This window comes from Rhyacophila brunnea, unplaced genomic scaffold (genome assembly GCF_057557595.1).
Source record: "Rhyacophila brunnea isolate RB1 unplaced genomic scaffold, BYU_Rbru_1.0 scaffold_19, whole genome shotgun sequence".
Classification (NCBI taxonomy): Eukaryota; Metazoa; Arthropoda; class Insecta; order Trichoptera; family Rhyacophilidae; genus Rhyacophila; species Rhyacophila brunnea.
In genome coordinates, this window is record NW_028232848.1 from 21,583,728 (window position 1) to 21,600,744 (window position 17,017).

A 17,017-nucleotide genomic window follows, 5' to 3' on the forward strand; every position below is an offset into this window, starting at 1 on the left:
TTTCGAGCGCTGATTTTGACATTCAGATTGTGAAAGATACGCACTTTTTTAAAAGTGTAGTATTTTTTCACGAAGCGTCGGCCATACAGAAAAGGCTTTGTGAGTAAATATTTTTAAAACAAATCCTCCAAGCTAGGTGCACATTAAATATGAAGATTGCAGGAAAATCAAATTGATTATGAGGAAGCCCGCGAGAGTGAGAGAAAGATAAGCTGTGAATCACCACCGACTGAGGCGTAGTTTCATCATACATTCGCGCAGTATGAGAATAGTTAGACGATTAGTGCAACGAGTGCTTAAAATAAGACCAAAACTTAGCATTTTCACGACAAATAGGAGATTGAGTATTTCTTTGTGGTGGTGAAAAACAAGTGTTGTTCAATTTATAGCGCCTCAGTGTACTCAGACAAATATGACACGTTTGTTTAAGTTGAAGAATAACAATAGTAGAAGTTGTAGTAGATCACTACCAGTTTTGATACTGGATAGTCGATCATGTCCTACTTTGATGTTGGATATGCAAATACCATAACAATAATTAAGTTTGATCATTGGTTTATCAAATATGCAATGAGACAGTGGAAGATATTATAAAAACTTATATATTATGAAGGATAGCATGGATAAAAATAGATCCAAAATAATACCACATGCATTTAAAAAAAAAATATTATTTACTGTTACTATGCTTCGTAAGGCATAAGGAAGATACTTTTCTCTTTAAAATACATAATGGTTTGTCGAATTCGCATTCGATTTTAAAACGATTCGAATTTTTTAAATCCAATTTTCTAAAAAGATATTAAGCTTGACACAGCCTGCGATCTAACCACGCTAATAGCAGGTGACGTTAAAAGCTCCATTCGCCTAGTGTGGACGAATCTTCGGCTTAAAGCGTACAGATTAACGCCATCGTCGTAATAATAATACCCCGATGCAACTAACAGGCTGCAATGTCATCCGCCGTATTCATGTAACACGACGCATTCATCCTACCGATGTTATGTACCGACTGGGATTCAAACCACGTCACATGTCACATCTTAATTATTAAGAAACCAGTGACGTATAATAATTATTTAAAAATGCATACACAAAGTTTTAAATCTATGTTTTTTTGTGTTTGTGTCTGATTCGCTAATATGTTCTCACAATCCTTTTCAATGGCATGTATGTATAGACGCTAAACCAGGAGATACTACAGAGAGTTGACGCTTTCGAGATGAGGCTGTATAGACGGGAATGGGACAACTGGACGCCAGGACAATTGAACGCCGCACTGTCGTAGACACGCATACAGAACGTAGACGAGGAATTTTAATCAGTTTCTATCTACTACTTAGTAGTTTTAATTCATTTTATTCTTAACATAATGTTTTTTATTGCGGATTGAGAATTACCATGCCTAAGGCTTTATATAAACTTAAAAAACTCTTTTTTCGTAGGAACTTAAACATATGCACGATTAAATCATTATTTACGTGTGTATATTTAAATTGTCACCAACTATTAAATTATAATGTAATAATTTAAATACAAATAATAATATTAAATATTTTTTTAAAGTACCTATAAGTACCTAATGTCTATTTTTCAGGCGGCTCTCGTGGTGCAGTGCGTAAGGCGCTCGCCTTCCACCCGAGAGTTCCTGGGTTCGATTCCCGGTCAGGACACACAATATTTATGTGTTTTTCTCAAAGCCTGGGTGTTTGTGATTGTTCAAAATTACTAACAACCACCTTTTACGAAAAAGCAAGGACATGGTTATTAATAATTCAAAAAAAAAAAAAACGTCTATTTATTTTCAAATTACGTGGCGGCCAGTTGTCCCGGCGCCAAATCGTCCTAGACCCGTATTATAACTGATAAGGTGACAAAATAACTATTGATGTCCTCAAACATATGGGAAAGGATAGAAAAATTCTGCGTGGCATCAAAACCAGAAAACTATTATGAGATGACAAAAATACAGCATTCTCGTATTTGTTATCCAAGAAAAGGTCAACGGTAAGCTTAACATGATAACGACACAGTAATTCATGGCTTAATAACCTTCGTGATTCTTTTGGGTTGTAGATGATAGAGCGAAGATCGCTCTGATGGTAGCCTACCTCCAATGGTATAAGGAGAATAATATTTTTTAAACACTATTCATAGAAACCCCCGGGATCTGACAAAATCACGCAGATGTATTGCGAGTATTGTGACCCTACCGGGAATCGTAAGCAGAGCCTCTGGATATGAAGCCGTTGCCTTATACGTTTACGAGATGTTTCTTTCAATATTACTAGGTAGATAACCTTACGAATGTACTTATTCATGTTTAAACAACGTATAACATATTAGAAGTTTAATTAATATAATTTAACTTAAGGCTATACCTCAGTTGAAGCATGGTCTAAAAAGATCGTGGCTAGGCCATGCGCGGATTGCGGGTCGCGGGTGCAAATGACGCATCGTCGCTGTAGGATTGGTTTGTCAAATAGACCAAATACCAAATTTTCAGGAGACGAAATACAAATTTCATTATTCGATATTTAAATACATGGAAGAATTTAAATTGTTGTTTTTATAGCATATGAATGCTGTATTCATTACAATGTAATTTAAAGAAAATGATGGTTCTGGTCCATTTAGATACAAAAAATCATTCTGCATTAAAAGGTCGATTTCGACAAGAACGGATATTCGACAAACCAATCTGTAGCGACGGCATGTCGAACGAAATATAATTTGTCATATAAAACATGCGTCCATTTAATGTTCTGTTTATTATTCTATTAGTAACAATAATAATATATTCATTGACATGTTTTCTTTTTCATGTAAATCGGTAACGTTTTTAGTCATATGTACACGATTTAAGAATTAATACACCCTTCGCCATCACGAAACAAATTGACGTATTTACACCTCGACGTTCGCTCTCAGAATGGCAGCGAGTCCAAAATTTCGTCGCGCCTATAGTTGAAAATTATTTGCCGTTTCACTGATGTATCATCTTAATAATTAACCGGATAAAACAAAAAAATAATATAACCAATAGAAAGCAAAATTACGTTTATGAACTTTTAAAAAGTTTGTTTTAGTATAAGTGGACTAACTAGATGGACAGAAAAAAGCGGTAATAATAAAACTATAGACAGGTTGAGTAACCAACAATTATACAATTAAAACACCATTAAGGGATGTTGGAAAACAAATTATTTGAAAGAGAGTGAATTCACATTATTGAATAATAGTTTGACATAGGTATTGATAAAAAATAAACTTGAACATCACATTTTTTGGATGATGAACCTATAATAATAAGTAAGTATTATTTTTATTTAAATAATTGGATACACATAGGGTACTTCCTAATATATATAAAAAAAATAAACAACTGACCATTTTCAATGAGAGAAGTGCCTGATAAGTGATGTAATTTTATTATCGTTTAGTTATAAATTTAGTATAAAAACAGTAACAAATGTTTATCTATTCTATGTCATTGAGTACATACAATACATAGATAAATGTACATCTGATCTGAAGAAGACACTAGTAGGTACAAAATTCTTGTACTTATATTAAAGTGTTTCAAAGTTTACTAAGAAATATAATATACCTAGGTATATTATTGTTCGACGCCACTGAAAGACAGTTAGTTCCACGAAAATAAATTGAATTTATTTCACGTTTTCTTTTCATGGGCACGCTCCAAATAATGCGGCATGTAAAACATACTTTCTCATAATTGCGACTACAAGACTTCGAAGCTTTGTTTGTTTAAAAAGCTCCGCAGACCATTTGACAAAGCTTCGTTGCTTCATTTTTATGGTAACCGGACAAAACAGAACATGATAAAACTTAACATGAATAAACAGAACATGAAGAAACAGAACGGTGACAAAATAAAAACAGAACAGCCAGGGGAAAAATAAAACATTAATTTTTGTCGTATGCTTTTAGTAATTAAATACTTATAAAACTTAAGTTCATAAACGAAATATATATAAATATTTAATATATATAATCACTGCAATATGTTGGCCATTTGGCGTAAAAACCTCAATTTATCTGCTTGGTATTAATCATAATCATGCACAACTCCACAGAATTATTAAACTTATTATTTCGTTGTACTACCTAGTCACCCAAGCATTTTAAACGTATTAGATTGATTAAGACGAGATATATACCTAGCTTGCCGGCAAACACCTAGTTGACGCTTTCCAGCGATCAGGAATGCAGAAATTATATAATTTGATTTTACGGCATATTGAAAACCTGTGTTCTTAACAATCTATACAACATTATTTATAATATATATACGACAATTTCAATATGAAATGTTATATTTTTCCTGAAAGCTAAGAGTTATATTTATCGCTGTTCTGTTTTTATGTTATGTTTTGTCCATTATGGTTTTGTCACCGTTTTGTTTCTTCATGTTCTGTTTATTCATGGAACCATTTTTATTAGTGAAGTGACTTTACACAACAGCATTAAATAATGTGAACTTGGTACGTAACCAAGGAGATGAAAATAAACAAACCGATACAAAATGTCAGATCACAGACACGCACAGACACGTTATAATATAATGTCAACCGTTGATTAATCAGTCTGGTGCTACTTGTAACTAATAAGTCATAATATTATAATATTTATTATCCCTAGTATAGGTAGTGATAAATCGCCATGCCACAAACGAGGACCCATATTACGGACCTAATAGGTTGGACAAATGGCTCTTTTGGTCTAATATGATGATGACTGATGACAATATGGTGGTAACAATTTTTTATCGAATTTAATTCGCAATCATTCTCATATGGGTACAATAATCTTTTATAGCAAGTTTTCGCATGAAATTACTTGGGTAATTAATTACCTTATAACCTTTCAATGTTAATATTATTTGGGTAAACGCATTATTTATTGGACTCGTCTACAAAATATAGTACATACATACATAATATATGTATTCAGATTAAGTTAAAAAAAATGTAGAATGTTTTCTCTAAAACCTTACGCCGTGTACCGCGCCGGTATAATGGAACTAGATACTCGTACCTTGCAAAAGGTGTCGAGCGATAAAGTTAAAATATCTCCTATTACATTATTTCAGTCCTGTTGTTTCCCTATTATACCACCGGCTGTTTTGATTTGTAAATAGTATCTATTAAAATAAACCCGTTTTACAAAATGTCTTACACTTACGTAAGATTATAATAATAAATGGAGTATTATTTAATTTGTGTTTTCCCCAGATATCAGCAAATTATTTGTTATATTCATAATATCATATATGAAGGGGTTATTGCGATACAATGATATGCCACAGAAACATAGGTTGGAGATATGAGCAATTTAATGTACTTATTCGTTACAATAAACAGGAAAAATTACTATCCTTATTAAAATGATCGATATACATCACATCTCACATCTAATAATTATACTGCTTGGAGCAGAAGGCGTGGATGACTGACCGATATCAATTTTGACTGGCATGGCATATCATATTATTGTTATAACCATTTTTTTAAGCAAAATTTGAATTTGTAAGAACTACACATTGATCATAATTATTGAGGCATCAGTGTATTTTTTTTAAAGTGTCTTTAGTAAAACGTGAGTGTATGCCCTAGGAATTGGTTTTATTAAAAATCAACAAATTCATAATTATGTGGCATATCATTGTCTTGCAATAACCCCTCCATATATAAATTATTAAAATCTTTGAGGCAATCCAGACCCATAACTGTCCAAGAAATAAACCATGGTTATTAAATACTATAAATTTAATTTTACTGGTGGACTTACCCAATGTGGTGGTTATTAGGCAGATCATTGTCTCCTTCTTGGATGCTGGATCTTTTCGGCCACGGAGGAGGCGCTGGGTCGGCCATTGCAAGGCACATGAGCCCCGCGCACACCAGACCACACCACAACCACTGCGCCATGGCGCTAACTGACTAACTGTCCTGCTACAATCTCAACAGTATTCGAAAACCTGGAAAGAAAGACGAGCCATAAATAAAAATCAAAACGATACACATATCAAATTTATTTACTTATACTTATGTGAACAATCGTGATTTTTTTTTTTATTCAATTCTGAATATACACAAGATTTAAGAATGTTAAATTCTAGAACAGGGATTACCAATAGTGACCTGAGTACACCCAAGGACTCATTTCTGATTTTTTTAAAATTTCAAAACGATTAATAAAAAATAATTACAATTGAATTTTTGTGCTGGTTGAATTATATTAAATTTATCGTTTATATAAGTATGGTTAGACAAGCAACCTGGTGGATCAAAAAACTATCCCTCCCTAAAAAGTAGGGCATATTTATTATGAGATAAAATCATGGTTTGGTTCAATTAATTTAGGTACTTATACGAATCGATATTTTCAACATAATAAAATGACTGTTTAAGAATTGTAATATCCACATAATATATGAACTATAACTATAAAAAATTGATCGAATAAATCCTATGCTAAAGATCCTCATTTATTATTTTGTGTTTTATATTAATTTATTCATATGACGTTCATATAATATCGTCTTATTAATAAAAATCATATGTACCTATATATTTCTAATTACCTGCTCCATTATGATTATTAATGTTTTCAAATATTATTAAAAAGTTCAATACAAAGTTATTGACTAGAAATTGTTTAAAAAATGGAACTAATATTTAGGTTAAAATAAAATTGTGCCCGCCGTTCCATTTATAACTGTAAATGTGTTGCTAATGAAAATAAGGTTCGGAACCCCTGTTCTAGAGTATATAGACGCCATACATAAAATATATTAACGCCTAGTACCTACCGTCTAAAAATCGTGTACCTAAGTAATAATATAATTATCTCGATTTAGTTATAAAACCGGCTGCTTCACGTTGGCGAAAGTTGATACACATACAACCCCATAAGTATCAAAATAAATGTAATTCGCAGAGTCATAAGCGGACCGATAGCCAAGGGATGAGAGCAGTGGCTCGGTATGGTATGAAGATTGTTACAAATGAGTAAGTTTTTGTTCTGCTTCAATTTATTATATGCTCCGACAAAATAAAGAATGTTTTATTCAATGTATTTTGTTGGTAGGTATGCAATATTATCTCAACATTGTTTGCTAAAAAAATATCATCATTTTGTCAATACACTGAATGTTTTAGTCATTTTAGTGTAATAATGTATAATAATTATTGTTTATAATGAAATGGCGATCAAATCAGGAAATCCGGTCAAATGTCAATACACCCCCGCGAAATGTTGATAAAACATTGTGATGTGATATTACTGTATTTAATAAAAAATATACTCAATATTCATAGTCATAGTAAACTTGTTCATACTGCATACTGCATCATAGTAATTTATTAATATTCCTAAATCAGCATTCATGCTAACTTTAACAATTATTAATATCATTACAGCTATCGATTCATATGCTTACCTACATATTTAAATAATATATCTTTACTAAATAACACAAGCACCTTTTGGCGATTTCCGATGGCTATTTCCAAAGGCTTCTGAAAAGCAAAGCGCTGTCAAGGAAAACCGAATCAACGCTATATAGTACTTTCCCGCGCCCAGTATTAACGTATGGATCAGTATGCTGGGAAATTTGCAAATAGGAAGAGAGAAATATGGATATCTTTGACAGGAGAGTAACAGTATTGGGAAGAATCTTTGGGGCTGTCCAAGAAAAGGGTTGAATAATGAGGAGCTATACACACTTTATAGGGACGAAAAGATCACGTGGCATATGAAAATGCAGAGACTGCGCTGGACCGGCCACGAATATAGAATGCCAGAGAATACACCACCAAGGCGGGCTATGTACTTAACAGACGGCAGAACCTGAGATGACTGGACAGCGTCAGAGGAGATTTTAGAATGCGTTGGTGAATGCAACTGAAGAGTGTCAACGCTAGATTGTCCAGGATGGAGGAAGTCATCATCTAGGTCAGCGTTTCACAAACTTTTTCCGGTTATTTTTATACTTCTCCTTCGTGACCCAGTACAATTTTTATTGCTTTTACTGGTCAAGTATAGATATAAATAATGTGTACACAGATTACAAAAATATAAATAAATGACTTAAAATATAAACATAACTAGAAGTCAACATACATTCGTTGACCATTTTTTAAATTTTACTTTTATTTTTTTACGCAGTGTAATATGTAATTTACCCTCTCGTTGAAAATAAATGAATGGTCTTCAAAGAAACATTATTTGATAAAAATATATAAGTATGTCAAATATCTTTGATTGTCTATTACCAGCATAAGCCATACACTATGTAAATGTACAACAAGGGATATAATAATAATTGTATAACTAACTAACCTGGCGAGTGGATTTTACGAATGAGCCAACTGCTTTTTGCATAGGCCGATTGATGATATTGAGGATTTCGTTACATTTTGTAGATATATAACTATTTAAGGACCACTGACATTGAATGTAAAAAATAAATAGTTGTGGTTCAACGCCGCGAAGAACAATCGTTTTGTTGTTGTTTTGCAATCGGGATGCCTTTGTGGGGTCTCCCAGAACCCCGCTTCTCAAACCTTTCAATATGAAACTTTTCTAAGAACACACACCATTCGCACATGAGTCATTCGCTAGACTCGTGTTTCATTGGAATTAGAATTGTGGTAATGGAGCCGTCCAAAATTAAAGTGGCATAGATACAAAAAAACATTCTAAAATGAAAAATTAATATACACAATTCTGCAAATTCTATCATTTAAGTACTTACTTTTAGGAATTTAATCCTAGTTCACAAAAATTGTCTCTATCCAAAGCCTAGCATATGGCCCCCAACAGAGTCAAGGTTATAATGTAACTAATCTTTAAAATATTAACGATGGCATTCTTTCATAAAACAGCAACAAATATTAGGTAAATATTTAACTATTACGTACAAGAAAACTTAGTTATATGTTAAGATAATGTAATATATAAGTGTTTTCCCTTTTGATTAATGGCGACCACCTTGAAATGTTCAACATTTCTGGTTATCTACTTACTTCTTTAGTTAAGAGCGTACATATGTGAAACGGAAAATAATTTTCAACAGTATGTGGAACGAAATTTCGCAGAAGTCGCCAATCGGAGACTGACAGCAAGGTGTGAGCATGTCAATTTGTTTTGTGATGGCGTCGGAGGAATATATTCTTAAATCGTGTAAAGATGACTAAAAAACTTTACGTATGTACTTAAAAAAGAAAACATGTCAATAAGAATCCGACGCCATGACAAAACAAATCGACGTGCGGACACCTCGACTGTCGGTGTCTGATTGGCGACTAGTGAGAAATTTCGTCACACCTACTGTTAAAAATTATTTGCCGTTTCACTGAAGTACGCTCTAAGATTAAAATATTAAAATCTTTATTTTTTATTGAGAATCCGTGAGCAAGAAAAAGACCATTGATTGAAAGGCAAGCGACTTTTGACCCACGGTGGACCGAATCGATTCATTCATTCATTTTTTATTATTGTGGTCACAGAGCAGGTGAGTCTAGCTTTTAAATGCATGACGATTTGACTCCATAATAAAGATATGCGGCATCCAAATCAAATTCGTGACACGTTCAAATACTCAGGTTAAAGGTACAAACAGTATTATTATGAATATTCTATGGCCATTTTAATTCAGACTTAAAGACTCGATTATAGTACCACCAATAACCGAGTGTTGTGCATACATAATACATTAAAGGAAACATGAGTAGATATTATTTATCCAAAGATAGGTAGATACTTATGTACTTACTAAAATATTTGAAAATTTTAATTAAAAATAGTTGTCTTTCAGAAACATTTTCTTATATTCTATGTGTGAATGGAATTTTATTTTAAAACTTGCGGCTCTCTGTAGTTGACAAAGTGTGTGACAAAATAGTTATAGTTTATACTCACAGATGCCACTGTTAATTTATGATAAATAATATTAAACCTTCAATATGATCGATTAGGCAGGTAATAAATATGTGAATATATTAACTGTTGCCATCACGTATTGAAAAACTTGTCCGGAAATTTGTACGTATGCAGTTCGCCGTGTCACACTTCACCGTGAAATATTGTATCAGAAATATATGATCGTATATTAAAGACCGTCCAAACTCTTTGGGTAGTATAGTACTGTTAAGTATGAGAGATTCATGTCTGAATAAAACACGGTTCTTATTGGTTTACAGGAAGCCAGCGGCAAACAAATTTTGAAAACAGCCGATATACTGGATTATTTGTGAGGTTGTTAGGTTAAGTTAAGTGAGATTGGGTAAGGTTAGGTTGGGTTAGGTTGGGATCTAATAAAATTGGAACAATCTGCAATGCTCAATGAACAACGCGTAATTTTGAGATCACCGTATAGTATACAATCATCTCTTTCCGATAAGAAGCTCACGGCGAACTGTGCTACGGTGAAATGTAATACGCACAATTTTATTTACATGTAACCATTTTAAAAGGGTGGGAGATAGTAAGTTGTAGCATTAATTCTGATATATTTTTTGGATAAACAAACAAACGCAATTATTGTAATTCTTCGAATAACGTTTTAAGTCAAACGAGCGGTTCTGATTGCTATTAGCTTTAGCGGATTAAGTATATAATTATGATAATGGGATAACTGGACGCCAGGACAATTGGACACCGCACTGCCGTAGGCACGTATACAGAATGTAGACGAGGAATTTTAATCAGTTTCTATCTACTACTTAGTAGTTTTAATTCATTTTACTCTTAACATAATGTTTTTTTTATTGAGGATTGAGAATTACCATGCCTAAGGCTTTATATAAAATAAAAAAACTCTTTTTTCGCTGGAACTTAAACATATGCACGATTACATCATTATTGACGTGTGCATATTATATTCTCAATAACGATTAAATCATAATATAATAATTTATATATAAATAATACTATTAAATATTTTTTTTAAAGTACCTATAAGTAAGAGAATCGATGTCTCCGCAGAATCTTGGGGGTACATTGGTACGACCGCGTTACAAATATCCGAGTTCGTGAGCAGACACAACAGCCTTCGGTGATTGAAGTTATCACGAAGAGACGATTCACGTGGCTGGGACATGTATTCCGGATGCCGCCAAAGAGTGCGGCACTTCGTACCCTTGTGGCACAGCCTCAAGGGTTCCGTCGCCGTGGCCGGCCCTCCCTCACCCTGCAGCGATGCTACAAAAGCGACCTACGTGCTGCAGTTCTGACATGGCGGGAGGCACAGGAGTTGGCGATGGACCGAGGGAAGTGGCGCCAACTTGTGCTTGCCCTATGCCCCAATGTTGGGACGTGACAGGGTGAAAGAAGAAGAAGAAGATAAGTAACTAACGTCTAATTAATTTAGAATTGCGTGGCGTCCAGTTGTCCCGGCGCCAAATCGTCCTAGACCCATAATTATGTACTTATTCAATCGATGAGATAATTAAGTTTAATGGAAGTATGTGGCAATAGAAGTCTAAGGACTGAGAAGAGAGGTTTTCACCAAGCAGTGGATCAAGAGATGCTTAGATGATTATGATGAATATTTATAATATATATAGGTAAGCAGGTATTGTGCTTAATATATCGTCTCTGTTCTGGCACAACACACTAATTGGAGAATACTAGTTTTGAGTAATTTGACTTTGAAGTTGTTAAAATGTTTGAAATGGTCTATCATGTTAGTTTATTAAGTAATCGTAATAAGGATGACTTTAAAATAAAGACTGTTTATTTATTAAGAAGGTTTCCAGACGGTAAAGTTTGAAATAAGGAACATTTTGGTATAACTAACTCAATATGTCATTTTTTCAAATTAGTGTCTTCTGCCAGAACAGTGACGATATTACGAGTATGTTGTTTCTTATTTGCTACTCTGATTATTAAACAGTAATAGTTAATTTTATTGTTATTTTGTTTACAATCTATTTACTAAACAATTAACCATCTAGGTAACAGTGACGTCCCGTGGGAGTAAGCAGGTGCTTAGTGGCGGCGAATGAAGGAACAAATACAAATATTACAACTTTTGAGAACAGTGAAGGTTTTCCATGATGCAGACGACGCGGCAGCTTCGTTAGAATATATCGACACCTTAGTTTTAAAAATCCTGTCAAATAACGATTGTCGTATTGTAAGAGGTATTGTACTCATTGAAATAATATATATTGGCAGATTATTTATAGTAAAGGCGAAATTTTCACAAGGGTGCCTCTAAAGTTATCAGCGCTACAGACCTAAAACCACCTTTTTTGAGAGTAGGTTTTGTGGAATGTCAATTTAAAGATGTTGGATGTATTTGTCTATTTAAGATAACTTAAAATAAATAATACGAAAGGTAGAGTATATACGTTTTATAACTTTGCACTTTTGACTACACTGATGCGCCTCTTTCCCTGATTACCTCGCATAAAATTAGATCAAATAATTTTCACTTGTATTAACATAAATGTAGTAATAAGAAAATAAATAGATAATAAATATTTTTAGAATATATTACGTCATTTCCTAGAGCCGAAGTGCAAAATTATGAAGCATAATATACTCTAAAGTCTAAGTAGGTATCTAACGACTTTTCTGACAATAATTGGAAACTAAAATTGAAAGGGAACGGCGTTATAACTCTCCTTAAGGGCCGCAATTTTGCCTAGGGACATCATTGTGAGGTATCCTTTTATTTTATTTTAAATACGAACTTGAACTATGAAACATTTAACTAATGAGTATATATGGGTAAATTTATTTTCTACTGAAATGCAGTTTTTATCTATACATGTCAGTGTCACTTTACGTAGGTAATCTAAACATAACTAAATTCGCAGTAAGAAATTAGAGTCATGGGAATGACTCTTGTTTGTGAAAATACTTCCAAAGTCTGACAATACACGCATAGCAACAAAATGGCTCATTGAACTTACGATAAGGTAGATAATTATTTAACATATTATAAAAATGCGATAAAGAAAACAACGTGAATTTACTATCATCTCAAACTTCGTGATGACTAAATTCATGATCAATTATTGGACCAAGTTCTACATATTTTGTAAATCGGGCATTGGCAGAATCCGGGTGCCCACTGGGATTTATTCATAGCGGCTTTTGAAGAGTTAACTCTAGAATCTATATCATATTTATATCCAACAAGTCAACCCAACGTGCATACTTTCTTGCCACTAATATTATAACTAAACCTGCCTAGTTTGAAACAATTAAATGTTTATAATATTAATACTGTCGACTGAAGGTACTTGATGGAACTTGAATTTAAATTCTTTAAATGGAATAGTATAGAGCTTGAATCCATTAGAATTAAATGTTTCTTTGGTGTATACCTACATCAAGCCGAAACAGTTTATTGATAGTTTGATAAATACTTAGTTGAACGAGAAATTTAGATGTTATTTTCACTTTATAATTTAAACAAATGGTGTGGAAATAGTATGCTCATATACATATACTAAATATTGCGCTCTGGATAATAACTGGGAATATAGGTACCTTTGAAACAAAGCGTTTGAACTGAGCTCGGACTACGAGCGCGGAGCATTGGAGCAATATGGTTTTACCCGGAGCAGGATCGGAGGAGGAACACTAAGAAATTGAAGTGCTTCACTGCTCCGGATGTTATATTATTATTAACTTTTCATCTTAAAATCCAATGAAAATACTATATTTGACACTTTGAAACACTGAAATTATTTGAATTAATTATTCTAAGTAAGAAAAGGCATATAATGAAAGACCATTGCTGTTGAAAATTTTCTTTAATAGAATTAATAAAAAAATGACGAATAATAACCTTATTTTAAAACTACTATAAAAACTTTTTACCCAGAGCGGAGCAGACCTCGGAGCGGAAGCAAGTATTAGATCCCGGAGCGGAGCTGGAGCTGGAGCAGAGCAACTCAAAAAGGGTTCGCTGCAACCCTCTGCTTTGAAATACGATAGCCAGGAATGTTTTTACTTGACTTAAAAATATACTGTGTAATCATGGCCTAAACCTAAGAATTAGAACGAGAATGTTGTTTAGGCCCTAATGTGTGGAACACACTCACGATGGTCTTGTAGTAACGTGTCGGCTTATAATGTTGTAGGTGCCTGGTTTGAATTCCGGTTAAATATGGCAAATTCACATGATCTTTTAAGTGTGTTTGGAAACAAAGTATGGACCTAATATGATTAGTAAGTGACTAACATTCATTGGTCGTAAAAACAATATCAATGAATACCCATATGATCAAACTTGTTGAAAACGTAGTAGTAATGACGTGTGGAAAGGGGGTGTGGACACTCACGGAAGCAACTCTCTGAAGCTTTCGAAATATGAGTATAGGTGGGACAAAGTATTGCAAGTCGACGCATTAAAAAAATCAAATACATACTAAAATAAGTCAAAACTATAAATTAAATACTTATAGGCAATTTGGCCACTTCATGCAATATTCCAAAAGGTGTCGATCTGTGTTTTCACATTCAAGAGAACGTTTCCGATAAGATAAGTGAGGTCCTGCCCTGTATAAAACGACTTTTGATGCATAAATACCAATGACATTAATATGGACGAAGCATCTAGAAAATAAAATGACACTCACTTTGTGTCGGGTCTGCCGGATGGCGAAATTCATATTTTAATATCAGTATCCTACGCCCAAATGAACATTCTGCTTGCAAGCGGTCTGGCGACACCACTGGGTCTGCCCATACAAAATTTCTGACTGTCAGGTTTCGACTCCACCGTTATTATTGTGTTACAAAATGCCAATGTGCCTAGTAAAAAATTGTAAAAAAAAATACTAAACACTCCAAGAAAGATGGGATATCACTTTTCATGTGTTAGTATTATTTATTATTTATAAAATGCCATTTTAAGATATTGATGAATGTTTATTCAATGCAATTGAATGACAGGAACCATTGGACAGTCAGTCGCCTGTGATTCGCTAGGCTCACTTGCGTCTAATCTCCGAGAAGTCGTAAGTAACCGAGAATCTGTTTCTAACGCAAAGAGTTATGACACTAATACGCCATTACAATAAAGGTTATATTACTATAAATTCTCGAAGCTTGTATCGCATAATGGAAACGGATACGTCATATGGTCACGTGACATCTACCTATACATCTGTGAATGACTTTCATGCACAATTTCTCGTGCGCGCCGGGTATGAAGTGAGTTGTCCATTTAATATGTCATTGATAAATACTAATAAAAGGAAACATGAAATAATAATACGGTACTGTTCGGTTATACGGAATACAGCGGAAAACGCATTTTGAAAATAGACGATAAACTGGATTATTTGTTAGGTTAACCTTACCAAACCTAACCTAGCCCAACCTAACCTAACCTAACCTAAACTAACCCAAACTAACAAATAGTCCAGTTTATCGGCTATTTTCAAAATGCGTTTTCCGCTGTATTCCGTATAACCGAACAGTACCAAAATATTAATTTTAATCGCGAGGTTACACCAGACATGCCCAAACCGCGGCCCAAGGCACAATTGAAGTATTTAGCTTTCTATATTTTGCATTTTGATATTCATAAAATAAAAAAAATCTCGTAAATTTACCACATTTGTATTATATTTTGTAAAATTAAAACTTTTTTGTTGTGCTACGTGCTAGAGTACATGTTTGTATGCTTATGCCGGCTCCACACACTCCGTACTTAATACCTAGTGACCGTAAAGGTGTTTTAAAATATTCTCATGAAGTCACAAAATTAGAATTCGATACCAGGAAATGTTCAAAATATTCTTAATTCCATTTTCCGTGGAGGTGGAAACAGCGCCTCCAAATTTACAAATGGAGTTAATAGAACTGCAATCAAGCATAGAGTTAAAGTGCATGTTCGAATGGCATAAGTTTAAGTTTTATCAGAAATAATTGTATACTCGAAGATAAATTTCCAAAATTAAAACGACTGGCAATGTGCATTACAGCAGCATTTGGGACTACATCGCTGCTTTTCGAAATTAAATATAGTAAAAACGATGTGTCGCAGCAGATTGCTCGATGAAAACACGACCAATCAACTGCGATGCGCGTTGGCTAAATTACCATATGAAAAAGATATCAAACATTATACAAAAACAAGTGTCACGTTAATTATAAGGTAATAAAATATTTTGAATAAGTTCGTTGTTATTTTTATATGTGTGGCCCACCTAAGCTCAGTAATATTTTTTTTTGGCCCATCAAACGATTTGGGCTGGGCACCCCTGGGTTAAACGGATGATAGCATCGTGAAACATCACATCCATCGGGCTATGGGTAGCATGAAACTTAAGTATGGCTTACAAGTGATATTGGTGAGAGCATGAAAATTAATCTGATGTCGGACAGTTTTCACTCGTTAGGTCGTCGTTGACACTGTGGGAACAGAATTTAAACCGACCTAGCGGTTAGATATATACACAGATTTGCGTATGCATTAAGCGTTAGAAAATAGTCCACAAAGCTATATGAATAAAATTTAACTGATACCATTTAAGTACACCATAATATCCATTGATCGTATATTACATGATAAATAGAAAACAAGAGTTAAGTATTCGATTATTTCATTCCACGAAATATGATTCTGTGCCAAGAGTATGTAGGTACGTTAGATTAATAATTATTGTCTGTTGTTTTCTACCAGTTATACCTACATAAATACGTACAGCCATATTAGTAAGTAAGTTATCTCGTGCCAATTATTTAAGAAGATCAGTCCACTGAATTCACAACTGGCGCATCAAGCAATTAACAATTTTTTATTAGTTAATGCTTCGTGCCTTGCAGCTTGTCTTTGTCTGCAATCAAATAAAATGCGGTATATGAAGCCACCCCACAACTACGAATTAAACGAAATATTTGAAAATCCCAATATTATCCAGTTCATCATGATCACACGGCTAAGATGGGAAGGTCATATTTAACGTATGGATTGAATAAGCTTTCGCCATATGGGACTAATCGATAACTATTTTGA

The 17,017-nt window shown here is 33.7% G+C and overlaps 1 protein-coding gene across 2 annotated transcripts in view; it reads right to left on the bottom strand.

Annotated features, from left to right (window-relative positions):
* Positions 1-17,017, bottom strand: part of LOC147072842 (fibrillin-3-like) — a 198,139-nt gene that overhangs the window by 164,924 nt on the left and 16,198 nt on the right. For both annotated transcript variants that reach the window (XM_085945756.1, XM_085945757.1), the window contains exon 2: positions 5,815-6,004. In XM_085945756.1, the coding sequence (XP_085801882.1) occupies positions 5,815-5,954 (140 nt within the window). In that variant the 5' untranslated portion in view covers positions 5,955-6,004. The remainder of the gene's footprint in view (positions 1-5,814; positions 6,005-17,017) is intronic.